This window comes from Balaenoptera borealis (assembly GCF_965194805.1).
Source record: "Balaenoptera borealis genome assembly, chromosome: 12".
NCBI classification, from domain to species: domain Eukaryota; kingdom Metazoa; phylum Chordata; class Mammalia; order Artiodactyla; family Balaenopteridae; genus Balaenoptera; species Balaenoptera borealis.
The window spans coordinates 39048200-39066283 of record NC_138869.1 but is presented as its reverse complement, the minus strand read 5'-3'; the positions used below and the strand labels follow the sequence as shown (position 1 = coordinate 39066283).

At 41.6% G+C, this 18084-nt stretch overlaps 2 protein-coding genes across 14 annotated transcripts in view; one reads left to right on the top strand and one right to left on the bottom strand.

The window, feature by feature from the left end:
- The window catches only part of IL17RB (interleukin 17 receptor B), a 15671-nt gene extending 12626 nt beyond the window's left edge, over window positions 1–3045 (top strand). The window contains 2 exon segments of the mRNA XM_082347989.1: window positions 995–1033; window positions 1036–3045. Coding sequence (XP_082204115.1) covers window positions 995–1033; window positions 1036–1547 — 551 coding nt within the window. The 3' untranslated portion in view covers window positions 1548–3045.
- Window positions 1–18084, bottom strand: part of ACTR8 (actin related protein 8) — a 25136-nt gene extending 7052 nt beyond the window's left edge. For 5 of the 13 annotated variants that reach the window (XR_014232788.1, XR_014232789.1, XR_014232790.1 and 2 more), the window contains exons 1-13: window positions 17822–18077; window positions 14415–14585; window positions 12926–13036; window positions 12198–12302; window positions 11742–11915; window positions 11132–11225; window positions 10782–10914; window positions 9331–9484; window positions 8449–8544; window positions 7798–7938; window positions 6597–6861; window positions 5695–5858; window positions 4677–4865 (exon numbers count right to left, since the gene is read on the bottom strand). Coding sequence is in view for 4 of the 13 variants with exons in the window: in XM_082347977.1 (XP_082204103.1) it covers window positions 4722–4865; window positions 5695–5858; window positions 6597–6861; window positions 7798–7938; window positions 8449–8544; window positions 9331–9484; window positions 10782–10914; window positions 11132–11225; window positions 11742–11915; window positions 12198–12302; window positions 12926–13036; window positions 14415–14585; window positions 17822–17944 (1875 nt within the window). In the remaining 9 variants the exon portion in view is untranslated. Of the gene's footprint in view, window positions 1–451; window positions 555–1195; window positions 1265–3011; window positions 3110–4516; window positions 4866–5694; window positions 6478–6596; window positions 6862–7797; window positions 7939–8448; window positions 8545–9330; window positions 9485–10781; window positions 10915–11131; window positions 11226–11741; window positions 11916–12197; window positions 12303–12925; window positions 13037–14414; window positions 14586–17821 lie in introns of those variants that run through there. The other 8 variants (XR_014232787.1, XR_014232792.1, XR_014232793.1 and 5 more) reach the window with 7 other exon arrangements.

Genomic DNA, 18084 nt, shown 5'->3' with positions numbered 1-18084 from the left:
CTGTTTTCTTTTTACCATCGAGGCATCTACGACGAGTGTAATGGGCCAAAGATAGCTGATAACAAATTACATTTTACCTGTGATAGATACTCTATGCTAGTTCCTACTTTTGAAAAATAATTCTTCCAAAGCATAAGAACAACACTCACTTGGATTCATATACTCTAAGGATCTTGCCACCTCTAAAACACCGAAGACTTGAATAAGAAATCAGAGTATTTATATAGATACACAGCTAGAGGGAGGCCCACTGAAAACCTCTGCTTCTCCTCCCCTCCACACACAGACAAGGAAATATAAATGTAGTCTTTGAGTTGTTTGTGATGTTGTATACATAACAAGATTAATCCCATGTTCTTAGGTAAGCAAGCCATGTCGAACTTTGACCTTAAGAATACTTATTATATTAATGGATATTGTTTGACTTGTATTCTTTACAGTAGTTTCATACCTAGTTTCCATTCTTTAGCACGTATAGGACAGAATTCCAGTTGAGTTCCAGCTGAAATGGGGGTACCACTTAACCTTATGGAACTGTAAAGAAACTCTACCACCTGTAGGTAGAAGATGGAACAACTACTGAGTTGACCGAACTCAAAACGTGATGTGAAGGGCAGAGAGGTCAGCTGTCCTTGTTCACATATGGCACTAAAACTACTAAATTTACAACCACCCACCTGAAACAGAGTATCTTAAACCTGAACAGTTTCTATGAATTTATTTGAAAAGCTACAGGCTTAATCAAGAGGACTAATTCAGTGATAGGGACTTAGACAATACATCTTTTAAGCATCTTTAAGGTTTAAGCATTGGTGTGTTTCAGGTGATGTGTACAAAAGGAACATCAGGGGTATTTTCCTCTCTGGCAGTAATAACATCCCTGGTGCTCAGCTGATGTGCCCTAGCAAGGGATCATTCATCAGCGATGGTTTAGACTAGCGTGAATGCCTGTTATTTGCTGTCCACAGATGACAAACGCTTTTCTCCCCCACAGAAAGGATCAAGAAGACTTCCTTCTCTACCACCACACTACTGCCCCCATTAAGGTTCTTGTGGTTTACCCATCTGAAATATGTTTCCATCACACAGTTTGTTACTTCACTGAATTTCTTCAAAACCACTGCAGAAGTGAAGTCATCCTTGAAAAATGGCAGACAAAGAAAATAGCCGAGATGGGTCCCGTGCAGTGGCTTACCACTCAGAAGAAAGCCACGGATAAGGTCATTTTCCTTCTTTCCAATGATAACACCATGTGTGATGGTACCTGTGGCAAGAGGGGGGGCAGCCCCTGTGAGAACTCCCAAGACCTGTTCCCCCTCGCCTTTAACCTCTTCTGCAGCGATCTGAGAAGCCAGACTCATCTGCACAAATACGTGGTGGTCTGTTTCACAGAGGATACCAAAGACAACGACACTGCGCTCAGTGTCTGCCTCACATACCGCCTCATGAAGGATGCTACAGCTTTCTGCACAGAGCTTCTCCATGCCAAACGTGTGTCGATGGGGAGAAGGGTGCACGCCTGCCACTACAGCTGCTCCTCCCTGTAGCCCAGCCACAAAGCAGGAGACCTTAAAGCCTTCCTACTGCTCCAATTACAGGAGGAAAGCATCTGTGATGATTCTGAAGTTTACCGTACGGGCTACTTGTAGGGAGGATTACAGTTGAACCTTGAACAACCCAGGGGGTAGGGGTGCTGACCCCTGTGCAGTCGAAAATTCACGTATAACTTTACAGTCCACCATCTGTATCTGTGGTTCTGCATCCGTGGATTCAACCAACTGCAGACCTGTAGTATGTATTTATTGCAAAAATCTACATATAAGTGAATCTGCCCAAACTTGTGTTGTTCAAGGGTCAACCATATGTATACCTGCTTTAGCAAAAGGAAGTAAGGGAGGATTCACAACTGAATACATACACCTTAGCCTAGTAATTAAAAGTTTTTATGCTAATAAAATTGTTACAAATTTACTAACTACTATGGCATTAAAGAACAGAAACTGAATTTATAACTATAAAGCTAAGTCAATTTCACACCTAAAAATCAAGAACACTTATTAAACTATAACCATTCAGATAATCAATGATAAAGCATCTCTCAGCCAAATATCCAGTCTTGAATAGTCCATGCTCTGCAGAGTAGGGAGAATTGTTTAGCTCTATAACTTTCTAAGTTTAATTAATGAATGCCAAACCTAAGAGTCCTCACTAATTCACTCAATAACTTCTTAGGTGAAAAACCTTCTATTACACACACAAGTCCTTATTTCTAAGATAACAAAAATAGGGAATAACAAGCTGAACCTGTCTTTGCTGACCAGATGACCTACTCTATGTGGAACCACTTGTATACTTGGTATTTGCATAGGACCCTCCCTCTCAGAACTAGATTCATGTCCTATCTGACTCTTGTACAGGTGACTTTTAACATCAACAACAAAATACATCACTTGCAGAGCTGATGTCTACTTCTGCCCGAAGTTACCTATTAGAAGTCACTGTCAGAATTCAGAGTTTTATGGTTATTACATAACTTTCCATGTTCAAAACAAAAATAATTCCTATGTTGAAGTTAGCCCTCTTGAAGTAATAATCTTTTTATAAATGAATTATTGCACTGGTTTACTTAAATAAAAAACAGAATCTACCATAGAATTACAGAATGTAGAGATGTGTGGCGTTTTAAGTCCTCCAACTTTTTACTTTTCTCAAAGCATCTTTTTCTGAATGCAGAGGTCACCAAAAGGTTGTTTATATTAGCACCCATATTTTTCTAGGAAAGCTTGTCTCTTTCGCAGTGCAAGACTGCATCTGCTCTAGAATGTGGGTCAGTTTCAGGTGGATGACTGTTAAAATGTTCTTATAGATTATCCTTAAAGGACCATGCCACTCCTTCTAATACATGTCTTACAGATAAAGACCAAAATAAGGAAGCATAGAGTGTCCAGCTTCACAAGCAAGTACTTAGCAATGCCTGAGGCAATACAATTAACGTGGTAAAGCTCACTTACTTGTCATGATCAGTTTTCACGGTGCTTGTAAGTGCTGGTAATAGAAGATGGCTTATGTCAAAACTTGGACCAGAAACCAACCTCCTCTGAATCAACATCTACCAGTTATAAGAGCAATATGCTATTATGTGAAAAACTATTATAAACAGAAATACATTATGCTTTTAGAACTAGGTAGCCAGTATTAAACTGTGTTGAAACAGCCCAGAAACATAAAATCAGTATTGTATAAATTTAACTATTTTGTTAAAAAACTGAAAAAATAAAAGCATACAATTTTCAAATTTAAGGCAAACATCCCAAATAATACTAGCAAATTAAAATTTTGTTATACTGGCAGACTCTTCTTTGTTTCCAACCTACTGAGCAGATATGCAAAATAATCCTATTTATTTAAAATGCTCCAGTAACAGCATTTCTCCAAGTCCTAAAACTTCCAACCATCCTTTTTTTTTTTTTTTTGGCCATGCTGCGCAGCTTGTGGGGTCTTAGTTCGCCGACCAGGGATTGAACCCGGGGCCACAGCAGTGAAAGTGCCGAGTCCTAACCACGGGACTTCCAGGGAAGTCCCCCCAACCGTCCTTACTGCTTCTATATTCCACTTACCTGCATCTACTTCTGTCTTTCCCTCAGCCCCACTCCCACCCTCAGTTCTAGAGAAGCGAGATGGTCCCTGGCAGGGAGTGGCAGGAATCAGGCATCCTCCCCATCCTCCCAGGTCTCTGAGCCCATAGGCTGTGCTGGCTGGCTCCAGTCTCCAAACCTCCTTCCCTTCCTCTGCAGGGGCTCAGAAGGCTGGACCAAGGCCTGGACCACTGGTGGTAATAGCTGTCTGTATTTAAACGTTGGTTCAGACTGCTCACAGATTAAGGTCAACTGATCATACTGAACAAAAAGTACTCCAAGAACTTTCACTTCATTTTTCAGGTAAAGGAAAATTGGGGACCTGATGCTTAAGTTAGAAATTACAGCAGTCTCCTTGTTTATCTGTATGACACATTAGAAAATCATTAACCTAAATCATTTCTATCTGGCTTTAGGAAGCAAATGAGTTTTCCTTTTCATTTCTGTTCTGTTTTGGTCAATGATTGTTTTCCTTCCCCAAGCCCACCCTAGATTATGTCAGTAACAAAAGCCAGCCAGCCCAGCCTTAAATCTTTGCCTCTGGAAATCTAGACCTGAATGTGCCCCAATATTTTTTGTAATACAGGAGAAAATTTTAAAAAAACAAAAAACTTTCTTTCCTATTTGGAATTTTAGCAGCATACACAAGTCATGACATACGTGCTTGCTGTACTAGATAAGAGGGAAAATGCGTGACCAGACATTTCTCACAATTCAGGTGCACAGTCACACACCCACCCCTCATGGTTATGTGAGACTGCCTGGTGACTCTCAGAAGCCAACCTAAATGAAGGGCTTTACCACCTGAGAACCACTCTACTGCAACAATTTAGATCATTGGGAGTTACAGACCCTGAAGAAGGGGCAGGAGAGTTTACCACTGAAGACTAAGTTCATATTTATTCTCAAATGTCCTGACTACAAAAGCAGCTTATTTTTTACACCAGTGTCATGTTCTCAACATAAAAGTTAAAATTCATAAAACTTAAGCACCTAGGTCAATAAATTAGAATATAAATGTTCTATAAGAGTCTTTTATACCACAAGGTTATGTGTTGGTCTTCAACAGTGACTTTTCTGTCCATTTCACCACACAAAAGCAGCTCGCTCTCGTAGCATGCGGACGCCAAAGCGCTGCCATTCTCTCTGATAAATCCACAGCTCCTGTGTCGTATCTAAACAAGCCAACACTGCCCCTCCTTTCCATGCAATCAGCCGGGGATCCATGTCCTAGAGAGGTGATAAACAAAGATATTTCAGTGTAAGCAGACAAGATATATACTTAATCATTTACTTGAATTTGGGGGTAGAAAAAACCCTGCTGAGTCAATATGGAATAAACCAGATTTTCAATCTGCATTGAAGACTCATGAAGGATCCCTGAACCACAGACATCTTCTATTTCAACTCACAAGAAAATTTTTTAGTTTTTATTACTGAAAATGCTACTATTCACTATTTACTATTATTCCACAAACAGTCTCTATAGGCAGGAACATATGTAAGGACATAACTTATTTTGAAGTTTGACTGGAATAAATATATCCCACAATCCCTCCCTCAGAATTAAAATTAAATAAAAATATTCCCAGGAATTGTCAGTGAGAATAATAAAATACAGACACAATCTGTTTCTAAATTCCTGCGTTTATGGTTGCCAAGACAGTTCAAACCAAAAAGATCCTTGAAGATCACCTGGTCTAGGGACCAGCAGGAGATTCTTAATATGAAAGAGATAAAAATGGAGTTGTTCTGGCTGACAGCGTGAGAACAGTCAATCTTCTCTTCACCCCATCCAGTCCTCTGACAAAGGTGGAAATCAGTCATGCTAGTTTGGAGGGCACAGCAGGGACTAAAAGCCAGTAATCTAGTCCCTAGTCCAGAGCTCCTTTCACCACATCTGTGACCTGCTGAAGTAATTTTTCCACTTGATCAAGCCCTTAAGAACTCCCCAGACACAAACCCACGCCTCCCAGGATTTTCTCTGTCCAATACATTACAACTAGAAATAATGCTGTTTCACTGGCAAAGAGTACAACTTGCACCGTGTACAACATACCTTGGGCCTTGTGATCACATCCACATTTTCAATAATTCGCCTGAATGAAGGTGGCATCTTATTGAGAATTCTGTGCTGCAGAAATTCTTGAGCTTTATGAAACATCAAACCACCTCCCACCACCAGGATGGAGCTGTACATCTTCTTTTTGGTTTCATCAGACGCTGAAAAGACAGTGAAATCCCTTCCACGCTTTTTCTCCATATCCACCACCACCCCAGGCCAAGCCACGATCATCCCTTGCTTGGATAACTGCAGGAGCCTTCTCGAAGGTCTCTCCCAACCCATCCCAGACAACGCTGCCATGCAGCCAGAGGAACCTTGCAAAACACAAACATGAGCATGTTGCCGTCCCGCCCCCGACCCTGCTAGTAGCAGGGTTAGGACCAGAATCTCTAGGGGGGCTACCAAGTCCAGCGTGGTGTGTACCCACCACTTCCCACAGCTTCACCCTGCATCCTGCTTTCCAGCCACACTGGCCTTCACACAGGCTTCTTCGTCTACCTGGAATGCCAAGGTAACACCTCACTCTCCCCCTAGATCCCTCTCTCTCAAACGGCTCTTCCTCAGGAAAGCCTTCCCTGCCTCCCCCCCTCCACAGCTCCTCCTGAGTAAAAACCCCTTATTAAATCCCTCAATCAGAAACCGTCAGTCAGAACCCTTTAGTTCAATTTTGTAGCACCTGCCACAGTTGTAATTTCATCTTTGTGTGGTAAGTTGACTTGATTTGGTCTCTTCCACTAGGCTCCATGCTCAGCGAGGCCAGGAACCAGATCCTAACACCTGACAATGTAGGCACAAAGCAGGTGCTCAATAGCTTTTGCATGAACATGCTGCAGGGCAAAACTACACCCTAGCCTGAACCCTGTCATTGCTCTCTCCCGGCTCCCAGACGTGCTTACAACAACAGTCTATGCTATGGAGGATGGCTTTATCCAGGCCCAGGGCTTTCCCTTCAAACAGCGAGATGGCAGTCTTCCTGGACATCAGTGCAGTGAGGGCTTCCTCAGAATCATTGCCAGCCATCAAGCAGTCTCCCTGGGAGGATCCCAAGTCCACCTCCTGGGAATGCAGTCTTTCTGGAAGATCAGAGGACTGGCCACGAAGATCCCCCTCAAATCCAATGGGTTTGGATGCAGACTTTCGGTCAGCAGTAGCTTTTGCAGACTTTAAATCAATCAAAAGGAGAATCAAATGGATGGTAAGGCTATGATAGAACCTATGATGTTCTCCAGCTAGATCCCCCCCTCCCTACCCCACTACTCTACACTCTATAAAACGAAGGTCTGTCACTGTGCTGCAGAGAGGAAACACACCATAGTCCTATGACCAAGCATCTGGTCCCCACCCCTGGATAACTGGGAGTGAGGGGTGGTGTGCAGAAGATGAGGAAGTGCTGACAATTCCAAAGCAATCACAGGCAGGCAGCGCAGATCACAGAACTTTGCTATTACTGATTGGATTTTTAAGATTGAAATGTCAATGCAGATGAACCTCTTCCCCCTGAGTTTTTAAGTGTAATAGTTCACTGGAATTCTTAGGCCAGTGGCTATTATGGGTCCTCATTTTCAGACCTTATCTAAGCACCCCATGCTCAGCTTTGGGACAGGAACAAAGACTAGAAAAGGTTCACTGCCCTCTTCTCTCCATCATGAGGTGCTGTTTCATTAGCAGATAAGAGCTTTAATTTGTGCCCCTGAATCAGACATCCTATAACTAGGATCAGCTTTGGACAAAACAATTCAGCTCTTTGCCTGTGCCACCCAGCTTTTGCATGATAATTTAAAAATAAGTTAAGATTTTACTGAAAATACTACTGGATAAATATTCAAAAGTAGATAAAATATTATACATAAAGTACATAAATAATACACGCCAAAAGGGAAGTATCTTATAGACTGGTATTCTGAAAATTGATGTTTGCTGAATAAATAAATCTGTCATCTGGATTTTAAACACAGACTTCATTTCATCTACGGTCTTAAAAACAGTATCAGCTTTAGTATACTGTCAGATTGCAGCCACTGCAATGATCCATTAATTATGGGCAAACTTCTCATACAGGGACAAAACTGTCTCCTCTCACACAGAATTACCACAGACCTGTTCTTGCTTGCTTTGTGTGGCCAGCAGGTAATGTTCATCATGAGGATCCTCAGGGTCACCCTGGGATCTGTGCTGCAAAGTTGTCATTTTCTGTCCAACGATTCCAAAAGTTGCTGGATAAAACAAAGCCATCGGAGCCTGCGCATGGAAGGAAAAGAATGACCAACCAAGGATACTGCCTTCTGAAAAAACTGACCCATTAAATAAATTTTGTTCTTCCAAAAACAAAACTGGCAGATCAGATCCTGTAAGTTAGACCGAGTAAGCATTCTCTTTCAGAAGTAACATTATTTCTTCAGTGTATGATAGGCCGGAAAACTCACTTATCATCAAATTGAATGGGTGATATAACACCAGAAATCTCAAAGTAAATGTAAGATAAGTGCCTAGTAATCTACTTTATAATTTCCTAGTAAGAATGATGCCACTTTCTAAATAACAACTCATCACATACTGGCTAATTAAAATAATGGCTCAGATCTGTTCTAATCTGTACTCTACCAGTGGTTTAAATGTTGGGTTAGCAGCTAATTTACAACCAGTTGACATTCTCACCTCATGAGGTTTCCAGCAAGTACATATTCTCTCAGTCTGACTGAACCTGGCTGCCTTTCTTTCTACCCATGGAAATATATACCGATGTGTTACCTGGAGTTTTTCATCTCCTAATCGAAACTGGTAAAGAAGGGCAGGGGAATCTGGATGTCGAATCTGAAACTCATGGTCCTGAAGCCCAGAGATGTCCTGATTCCAGGAAAAGATGCTGTCAGTGAATCAGTAAAAGTGCATGCAAACTCTTCAAATGCCATCTAAATCTCACCTATAAAAGGGCTGCCCTACAACTTCCTACCACTCCCACTGGAACTTAATAAAACAAGAGTTCAACTGTACCTTGATTCTCTTTCAACATTTCTGAAATTCCCACTATGTGAATTTTTGTTTGCTTCATTATCAACACACACCAATACAATGTCCAAACCAGTAAGCAAATTCCCTCAATAACTGGGAAATGTTACCCCGTCTTATGTTTCTCAAAAAAATTTTTATTCAGAATTACATTACTTGAAAAATGCTTTAAAAAAAGTTGGAAAAAGAAAGGTCTAAAACAAATAGCATAAAAAGGTAGCAATTCATATACAGCAATGACTAAATGTTGACTGTTCACAATACCAAGAAAGTGCTTCAAATGATACCATTTTATTAACTGTCTATACCTATGTATTTACCTGCTACTATTCATTACATCCAAAGGTTTATCTTTATCCTTTATTAGAATGATTGTAGATCCTAAGGAGAGAGATATCTGCTAAACTCTCTTAAAAAAACTAGCTGTTTTCCAGAGCCTGAGACACATCCGTACAGCTCTGACCTTACCAAAAAACTCTCTCACTCCTCAACAGCTTCAGCCTCAAGGCTTTATAAACTTGGGTTGAATAGGTTGCATAATACTGTTAAATTTTTAATTATCTTTAAATATCTTCAATTTTTCCTGAAAACAAAAATAATCAGCAATTTTGATTTTGCTCCCACCTGATCTAAATGACAAAAAGTTTCTTTAAGGTGCTGCAGAAGAAGGCAATCCATTTTATTTGTTAACTGGCATTCTCTGTAAGGGAACCCAGCTCGCTGCATCAGCCAGTAAAAACATCTTGACACATCAGATCCACCATATGCCAGACAGAGCCTAGTGTTAAGAGAAAAGGGCAGATGGGTAACCTGTCAGTTAAGAAGGTGCAAAGGGTGCTCCAAAAACTCAGTTAGGCACAGTGAAACACAGCAAGTTTCAAGAAATGTTGCAGAGATAAATTAAAGCATGAAAGGACAGAATGGATGTAAGGGAGAGAGAAAGGAAACTAGCAAAAAACAGTGGTGAACATCTAGAAGCAAAAAATGCTATTTGCAAAAAATGTCCAAGAAACAGAATACACACTAAATCCAGCTCATTTCCAAGTCCATATGTGTAGCATATGACAGCTGTTTGACTGTCTATACTCACCAACATGTAGAAATGGCAGGCAGTGACACCGTAAGACAAACTTATGGGAGAAAATCTTAGCGAATACTATCCACTAACTGAATATTTCTACGATTTGGAAAGATCACTGCTGTGTTGTTTTAGTGGTAGAAGACCTGGGTCCAGTGTTTTCTCTATACTCTGAAAACCAATGGCATTAGGTGTTACAAATGGATGAGCCCAAACAACTCAATCTGGGTTTGAGAATGCATTGTAACTTGGGGTGGGAGGTAACAAATTAACCTTTCTCATGGACTGCTGGACCCTCTTTTAAATTTGTTTCTATGCCTTAAGAGTCAAACTTCCTATGTGAGTGACAGGAAGAATTAGAGCATCCTGAAGAAGCCATGCTGGAAGCACAAAGTGCTGCAGAGAACTGGTATGTGTACTACCTGAGCGTGCTTACCTGTGCTGGGCTTGTCTCAGGACAGACAAGCAGCAAACCTGCTCCTGCTAGTTATTTTATTAACTCTTCTATCAGTGATGACATAATGAATGGACTTGACCACCATAAAGTTACTCCTCACTCACCAAAAACAATTATGACAAGAAAAGCAAATACTCAAAATGCTAGCTAGCTAGAGAATTCAGACCTGAAAACCTATTTTCTCCTACATGACTTGCTCAAATAAAGCTTTGCTGTGAATGTGATTGGTATCTCTCTGCCACACCACAGTGAAAGACACAAAGCTAACGTACACACTTCCTCTGTGGGAAAGCACACAACACACACTAGGGCTTTCAGGAGCTGCTAATGTGAACTCATGTTAGAGAGTTCCAGTGGGAAGGGTAAAATCGGCTATTTATAGCCGTGTTAGAATTTGCACTTCCACAATCTTACTAGTTTCATATGAAAAATCTGAATATGTAATTCCTTACAAAAACTTCTTTCTAACTCATGACGCTTTTAGTTGAACAGGCTGTGTGGGGAGAAGGAGCAGGGAATACCTCCTCCCAAGCTCCTCACCGAGTGTTCCGATGAGAGACCCCATCCTCCACACAGCACACGCTTGTCTTTTGGTCTCCAACATCTACAATACACGTGCTGCTTAAACCACTTCCATAGGTGGCACACACAGACTCCTGATGGACCACGATTCCTGAAAAACAAAAGGCAGAGGGGTGAACAGCTGGGGAGCAGGAAAGATCCTACAACAAATATTCAATTAAAGTCTAGGAACCTCCAGGCAATCATCCAAGTATCACTGACCCTCCCAGAATAAGCATTTCAATAAAGCAGTGAATCAGATTAACTTTGTCAGGAAAAAACAAAAACAATCGCATTTCAGGCAGATTTCACTGGGATATCAGACATACCTGAAAAACCCATCTTCATTAGGATCATATTCACTAATTCCTTCACATGCTGTTTATTATAGATATCAGGAATTAACAAGATACATCTATAATACTAAAAAGAAGAATAAAGAAAAAAATATAAAATGGTTAACACTCAAGTCAGGTCAAAATAAATTTCACCACACTTGTCATCAAAGAGGATTCTCTCTAAAGCAGTAGCGGCAATGGCTAGAGGCCCAAAATAAAACTCAAAGCTCTCTGCTATCCTTTAGGTTTTATGAAAAGAAACAGAAAATGTTGAAGTTTTGTGGGCTTTTTTCCCTTTGAGTTATTTAACACTTGTAAAATGAAAAATAAGACAACTGATGTTTCCGAAAAAGGTCCAGAGAGAAGGCATAAACATGAGCAAGCTTGCTGATTGCAGAGCAGCTGAGAAACACCAAGAACCAAACAAAATGAGAAAAAAAAGAAAGCACCAGAGGGGAATTCAGTGAAGGAAAAAAGATATCCTTAACACCTTAAGGTCAAGAAGGCTTCAAGGACACTGTCTTACAAACAACTGAGAATAGTATACTTTTATTGACCAAGAATCTTAAAGACAATCCAATAACTGGTCATTTAAGTTTACCTTTAAATCTTTCAGTGGGATTTCCAAGTATTTTTGTATTGCATGAGACCATATTACTTCAATATCTGCCAGAACAGCTGTAAGGGAGCCCCCAGGTCCTGGGTGAATATTTAACTGACCTCTTCTGATAGGCCAGTGAATATTGTAACAGTCCAAAGGATTAACATACAGGGCCTAGAAAAGACAGGGAGATGAATACATTGTTAAAACTCTTCTCTCAGGGTTTTCTAGATTCACACTCAAAGACCTAAGGCCAGAAATTATCATTAATACTTGCTGACTGTTCTAATGTTGAGAGAGGTGTAAGTAACATCTCAGAAGCCAGTGTGAATATCTGGTCCTCAGGGTAGGATTACAGAATGCTGAGAAAAACTAGAACTAGGTGGGAAAGCAAATTAATTTTATAAATAGTTTCTAGGTTTTCTTCTTCCATGTCACTGTAAAGAAGTTTCCTACCTCTTCTCCTACCAAAAACTCAGGGTGATGAGATGTGTTTGTCCACTTATTTCCAGAGCAATGATCTAAAATCGCAGGTCGCATCTGCTTGTTGTAGGAACGTGCCTGAAATAAAAGAGCATCAGAAAATTCTCTGAATCCATGCAAGAAAAAAAAAGGGGGTTGTCCTCTTTTCTCCTCTCTCACAGACCAGATACAGTGGCAAATTTTAATCATAAATCCAAGATATGTGACAAAATATTGATTGGTCACAAGTGGATTCTCCTGCCCTTTTCCACAATCTTGATTTCTCCCATAATGTTAACACTTAGGCAGTGATTTAGTCAGTCCAAAATTAGTACTGTACTCTGCTGAAAGTTGAATACAGATTTATATATCATATAGACTCATGTCCATTCCTAGCAGTACTGGTTTATCACATTAAAATGACAAATGTAGTAAGAATACAGCTTCCCATCAAGATCCTGGAATTACACACTTAAGAGGCTCAGATAAACTAAATTTTCATCAACTTGATACAAGAAACACCACCTTACAAATTATTGGGCCTGCCTAGACATTTGCAACATCAATTCAGGTATTCTGTAGGTGGTTAAGAATGGTTTTTCTTCCTCTTTTAAGGAAATCCCATCTTTAATTTGCATAAGGAAATAGGGAGCACACACGAATGGTTACGACTTAATAGCAGTGGTCAAAGAATGAATCTGAAGAAAGAGTTGAGACCGAACCTGCTCAGGGGACACAGGAATCCGTCTTGTACCATTTGACATCTTTTTAGACCATATTGCTTGATCCACCATTTTAAGGCCATTTTGTCTTTGTTCATTACTTTCAGGTTTCTGGGGAAAAAGAATAGAGATGAAGAGTATAAAGAATTTAGTGAAAAAGAGAAAGAAATGGCAAAATACTAATTTAATCCAGCAAGAGCAAATCCTCCCCCATCAACGAGTAGCATGTCCTTCACCTTTGTCACATGTATTAATCTTAAGAATTCAAAGTAATCTTATTTATAAATAAAAAAATCAGAAAAGAGCCATCACCATAAAACTATCTGCAAAAATCTATAACCTCAAGTGGCTTTTGACTGATTTCAGAGGACTGCTACTTTATATTTACAAAGTATTAGAGAGACTCTTCCATATATCTATATAATTCTCATGTTTACAATTTTATAACAATGTTTTATTCCTTCATGTGTTATTTCACTTAATTAATGAGTATTCAAGTTCTTGTGATATTGCAAAGAACACTCTATATTTTTATAAAATATTTTGTTTTCTTTCCATTTTTATTCCTGAGATTTATTCCTAAAATAGAATTGTAAGATCCAAAGATATGCGAATTTTAGATTCTTACACTGTCAAGTTATACTTAAGCTTAGAAATGGACTTAAGGAGAGTCTTCTAATTATGCTAAAAAATGGAACCCCAAGGCTTACTATAAGAATTATAGAAACTGCAAGTTCCTACAACTACCCTTGATTTAAAACTTAAAGCAGATTACAATGCAATACACATATTTAACACCTATCACAAAAATTTTCCTGTTAATTATCACCTGCAAAACAGGATGCCTACTGCATCCTAAGTAAACGCCTACTCCAAGGAAATACTATTTTTTGCTTTTAAATTATGATTTGATCTAAGATTGTAACAAGTGCTTACTGTAGCAATTCAATTGCTAGATTGAAAATATGAGCTCAATTTAAACTCTAAGTATCTGGAAGAGAAAATATGGCAGTCAGTTAATAGACACCTGGGTGCATCATTTTAAGGGAGTGACAATTCTATATGTTCCACTAAAGATCATCTTCATCAATACCCAATTCATCCTGATGGGTGAAAAAAATTAGATTTACTTTTGTGATAATTATTACTGTACAATCTAAAATTGATAGCTCAGATAAAAAATGATATTTGTAACCCTGAATGATGTCGTTATTTTAAAATACATTAAAGCTATGAAGATGTCGTTCAAGATTATGGCATACATTGAATATTGAAGCCCTCCCAAGGAGACAACCCTGGGCTTTCTCTCTAGGTCTTACATTTCTTTTGTGTGTGTGTGCTGGGGGGGGGATGGCGGGTGGGATTTTTGGCCACGCTGCGCGGCTTGTGGGATCTTAGTTCCCTGACCAGGGATTGAACCCGGGCCCTCGGCAGCGAAAACTCGGAGTCCTAACCACTGGAACGCCAGCATCCTCCATTTCTGACTTACATTTAGTCCCTCCCTTAGGAGCCAGTTGTCTTTGTACAGGGGCTGCCCTTGTTGTTTGTGTCTTCGTGCAATAACATGAGGAATGCTGGCAGGAAGTGTGTCTGTGGCTCGACCGATCCTCAGAGTTGTTGAACCTGGATGTATGACAACGATGAAGTTGCTCTGGATTTGCTGCAAATACAAAACATAGGAGTGTGACCTCAGTAAATAACATGCAGGTAACACGTTAAATAACACAGAGGTAACAGGCTAGACTAAGAAATTAGTTTCCTGTAATGACTATCAAACTCAAAGGTATCAAAATAATTCAGTAAAGGGGGGCTTCCCTGGTGGCGCAGTGGTTGAGAATCTGCCTGCCAATGCAGGGGACACGGGTTCGAGCCCTGGTCTGGGAAGATCCCACATGCCGCGGAGCAACTGGGCCCGTGAGCCACAACTACTGAGCTTGCGCGTCTGGAGCCTGTGCTCCGAAACAAGAGAGGCCGCAACAGTGAGAGGCCCGCACACCGCAATGAAGAGTGGCCCCTGCTTGCCACAACTAGAGAAAGCCCTCGCACAGAAACGAAGACCCAACACAGTCATAAATAAATAAATAAATAAAATATTTAAAATAATAATAATAATAATAATTCAGTAAAGGGAGTTCTCTGAGAGGCTTCCAAATACTGCTCTCTGCCTGAATGCAAACTCTTTTTGTATCTGTGTGCAGAGGATCTGACTCACAGTACATAGGTCAACAAATATTTGTTTAAATGAATGAAATCCTAAGTACCCAGTGCAAATCAAGCTAAAATTTGGGGGCATTTCTGTGCCAATCACTGTGGGTACAATGGTGATCAGGACAAAGTCCTGACCACTAGAGAACTTCCCATTTACTAGAGAAGAGAGTTAAACAACGAATAAGAGTGTGGGGAATACTATGACTTGTGAAGTATGGGGTTCTCTAAATCTGAATCACCTAAAGATCCTTATTAAAACAAAACAAAACAAAAAAGACCCTAAGGCTTCACTAAAAATTTTCTGATTCAGAATCTCCAGGAAGAGAGAGCCTACGAATCTGCAATTTACAAAAGCTCCTGAAGTAATTAGTATGATCGCTCAGATGTGACAACACTGGTTGAGAGGTGAGGGAAGAAATTAATTTAAGATCAGAATCACTGTTTTGCAATGCTGGAAAGTAAGTGGACTTTATACATGGACAACTTACGAGAACGTGCGTGAACTGTATTTTCGTCATTGTTTTTTAAACACTTTACCCTTATTGGTTCTGTACTATTTACCTGATCTGGCAAGAGTCTGGGGTTAAAAAACCAGAGTTCACAATTCTACCCTCACAGGTCAGAAAGCTCTGCTGCATTTCACCACCCATTACTGGGAGACAGTGAACAAGGACTGACAAAGCAGCACAAATCAGGACAGTGGAGTAATGACTGTGGGCTTTTAGATCTGTGATTCTCAAGGGGGCAGAATATAACCTGAATCACTTGGGAACCTCTACCACGTAAACCTGTTGAAGGACCCAGAGTTTCAGGAGGGAGTGGGGGAAGAAGGGACTCCAACAATCCCTTTGACAACAGGATGCCTCTGTTGAGAATCACCATTCCAGTGTGACTCCTAAGTCAGCACTTACTCTGCTCTGCCCTTAAGCTACAGTTGTGTCTTCTTGGCATGTCCTTATTTAAAACATTTCCGTAACTTGCCAATAAGATACAGTCCAGAACCTCCAAGATCAAGACCCTGCCTACTTCTCTAGCTTTACTCTAGAACCACTTACTTTTCAGTCTCTTTAATCTTCCCAATGCAGATGTCTGATTTCTTAGTTCGTCTTGCTGACATTCAGGCCTTCACAAACGCAACTCCCCTTGCCTGCAATGTTCTTTCTCCCTGTTAAATCTTACTCCTCCCTTCAGGTCTAAAGTTAAATGTCATCAGACCAGGCTTATTTGTCCCCCTGCAATAAAATCTTATGGCACCCCTCCTTTTCATGACACTTATCATTCTCGTAATGATTTACTGTCTGCTCTCTCAAAAGACAAAACCTTCACGTAAAGGACTACTACTGTCTTGTTCACTACTCTGTGCCCAGTGCACGGCATACAGGAGCCTAGTAGGTATTTGTTGAATGCCCATGGCACCACTCTCACATGGCCTGGTGCTCTGCAGCACACTTCTCAAGCTTTTGCGTGCTATGGCAGACAACATTTATCTAGCAGACTGAGTTAAACAGATGAGGTGGCTTGCCATCAGGGACATCTGTACCTCATTAATAGCACACAGGCTGCAGCACACTGATTGGGAAGCTCTGGGGTAGCAAACGCAGTTTTCCAGAGTGTGGACAAGCAGTTTTTAATAATTACATATCTACCTTAACATATTAGAAAACAACTAGCCAATACATCCTACACATCATTTCCTGGACATTACTGCTTAAGACAAAATTGAGTAAAAAAAGTTATTCAGCAAATAATGGTAGAGGTCTCACAGAGGATATGGAAAAACCAAAAGTTGTTACATGACTGAAGTTAAGCAAATGTTGTTATAGTGGCTAATGGCCCAGGCTCCGGATTCACAGATCTGGCTCGAAATTCAGACTGTGCCACTTCCTTGCTCTAGATAAAGTTCCTACTTCAGAGAGCTATTGTGAGGATTAAACGAGTTAATCATGTAGCTCGGAGTCTGGCTATCTCTTCGCAAGTTCTGCATTCCCTTCAGAAGAGGCCAGGCTCTGGCTTATACGACCCTCTTGATGCCATCCTTGTTAAGATCTCCAGTCTCATGTCTTGCTCCCTCTTCTCCCTCAATTCCAGACATCCTCATCTCCAACATTTCATATCCTCCCTTGGCCCAGGTCTCTCCCATGCTGTTCTCCTGCCCTCACATTCCCCCTGGCTAACTCCTAATCATCCTTTAGGTCTTTGTCCAGGTGTCACCTCCATTGGAGAAACTGTCCCAGACCGTCAGGGCTGGAGGAGGTACCTGCTGTGTGTGCCCAAAACCTCCCCCTGTGGTCCTCTGCACTAGCCCATCCCACTCCATGCCCTAGATACTTACTGCCCACCCCCGACCGTGAGCTCCCCCTTCCCGCCAAGTGGGAGAATCCTAGAGAGTGGGAACTGGCAAGGCCCTTACACACCATCCAGTCTGCTCCCTCAACTAGTTGGCAGGAAGGTAACAGCCCTGTGCTGGTCTCATGGCCCGGGAGGCTGGGGTTCGCACAGTGGCTGGTGTCACTGGCCTGGCCATCTGCACTGTGCCCTCGGAGCAAGCGGGGAACGACCCCCCTGCACCACCCACCTGGGTGGGCGCCCGAAGACTCCCGCCGTTCGCCAGCCTCCTCCCCTCGCCCAGCTCCGCGGCCCCCCGCCCCGCCCGGAAGCCGAGTCCGAGGCCCGCCCCCGGAGCCTCACCTCCTGCAGCGACTCCGGCACCAGCGCGGGCACGATGGGTCGCTTCACGCCGCGCTGCTCCTTCTCCTTCTCCCCGCCCTTCTCTTTCCCGTTCTCCGTGTCCCCCTTCTCGGCCTGGGTCATCTCGGCCGCCGACGCCCCTCCAGCCTCTAGCCTGAAGGACGCAACGCGACCGCCAGAGAACAGGCCTCGGCGCAGGCGCAACCTCTCGGCCGACTGCCCACAACCAAGATGGCCGCCGGGAGTCGGCCCAGAGCATTCCG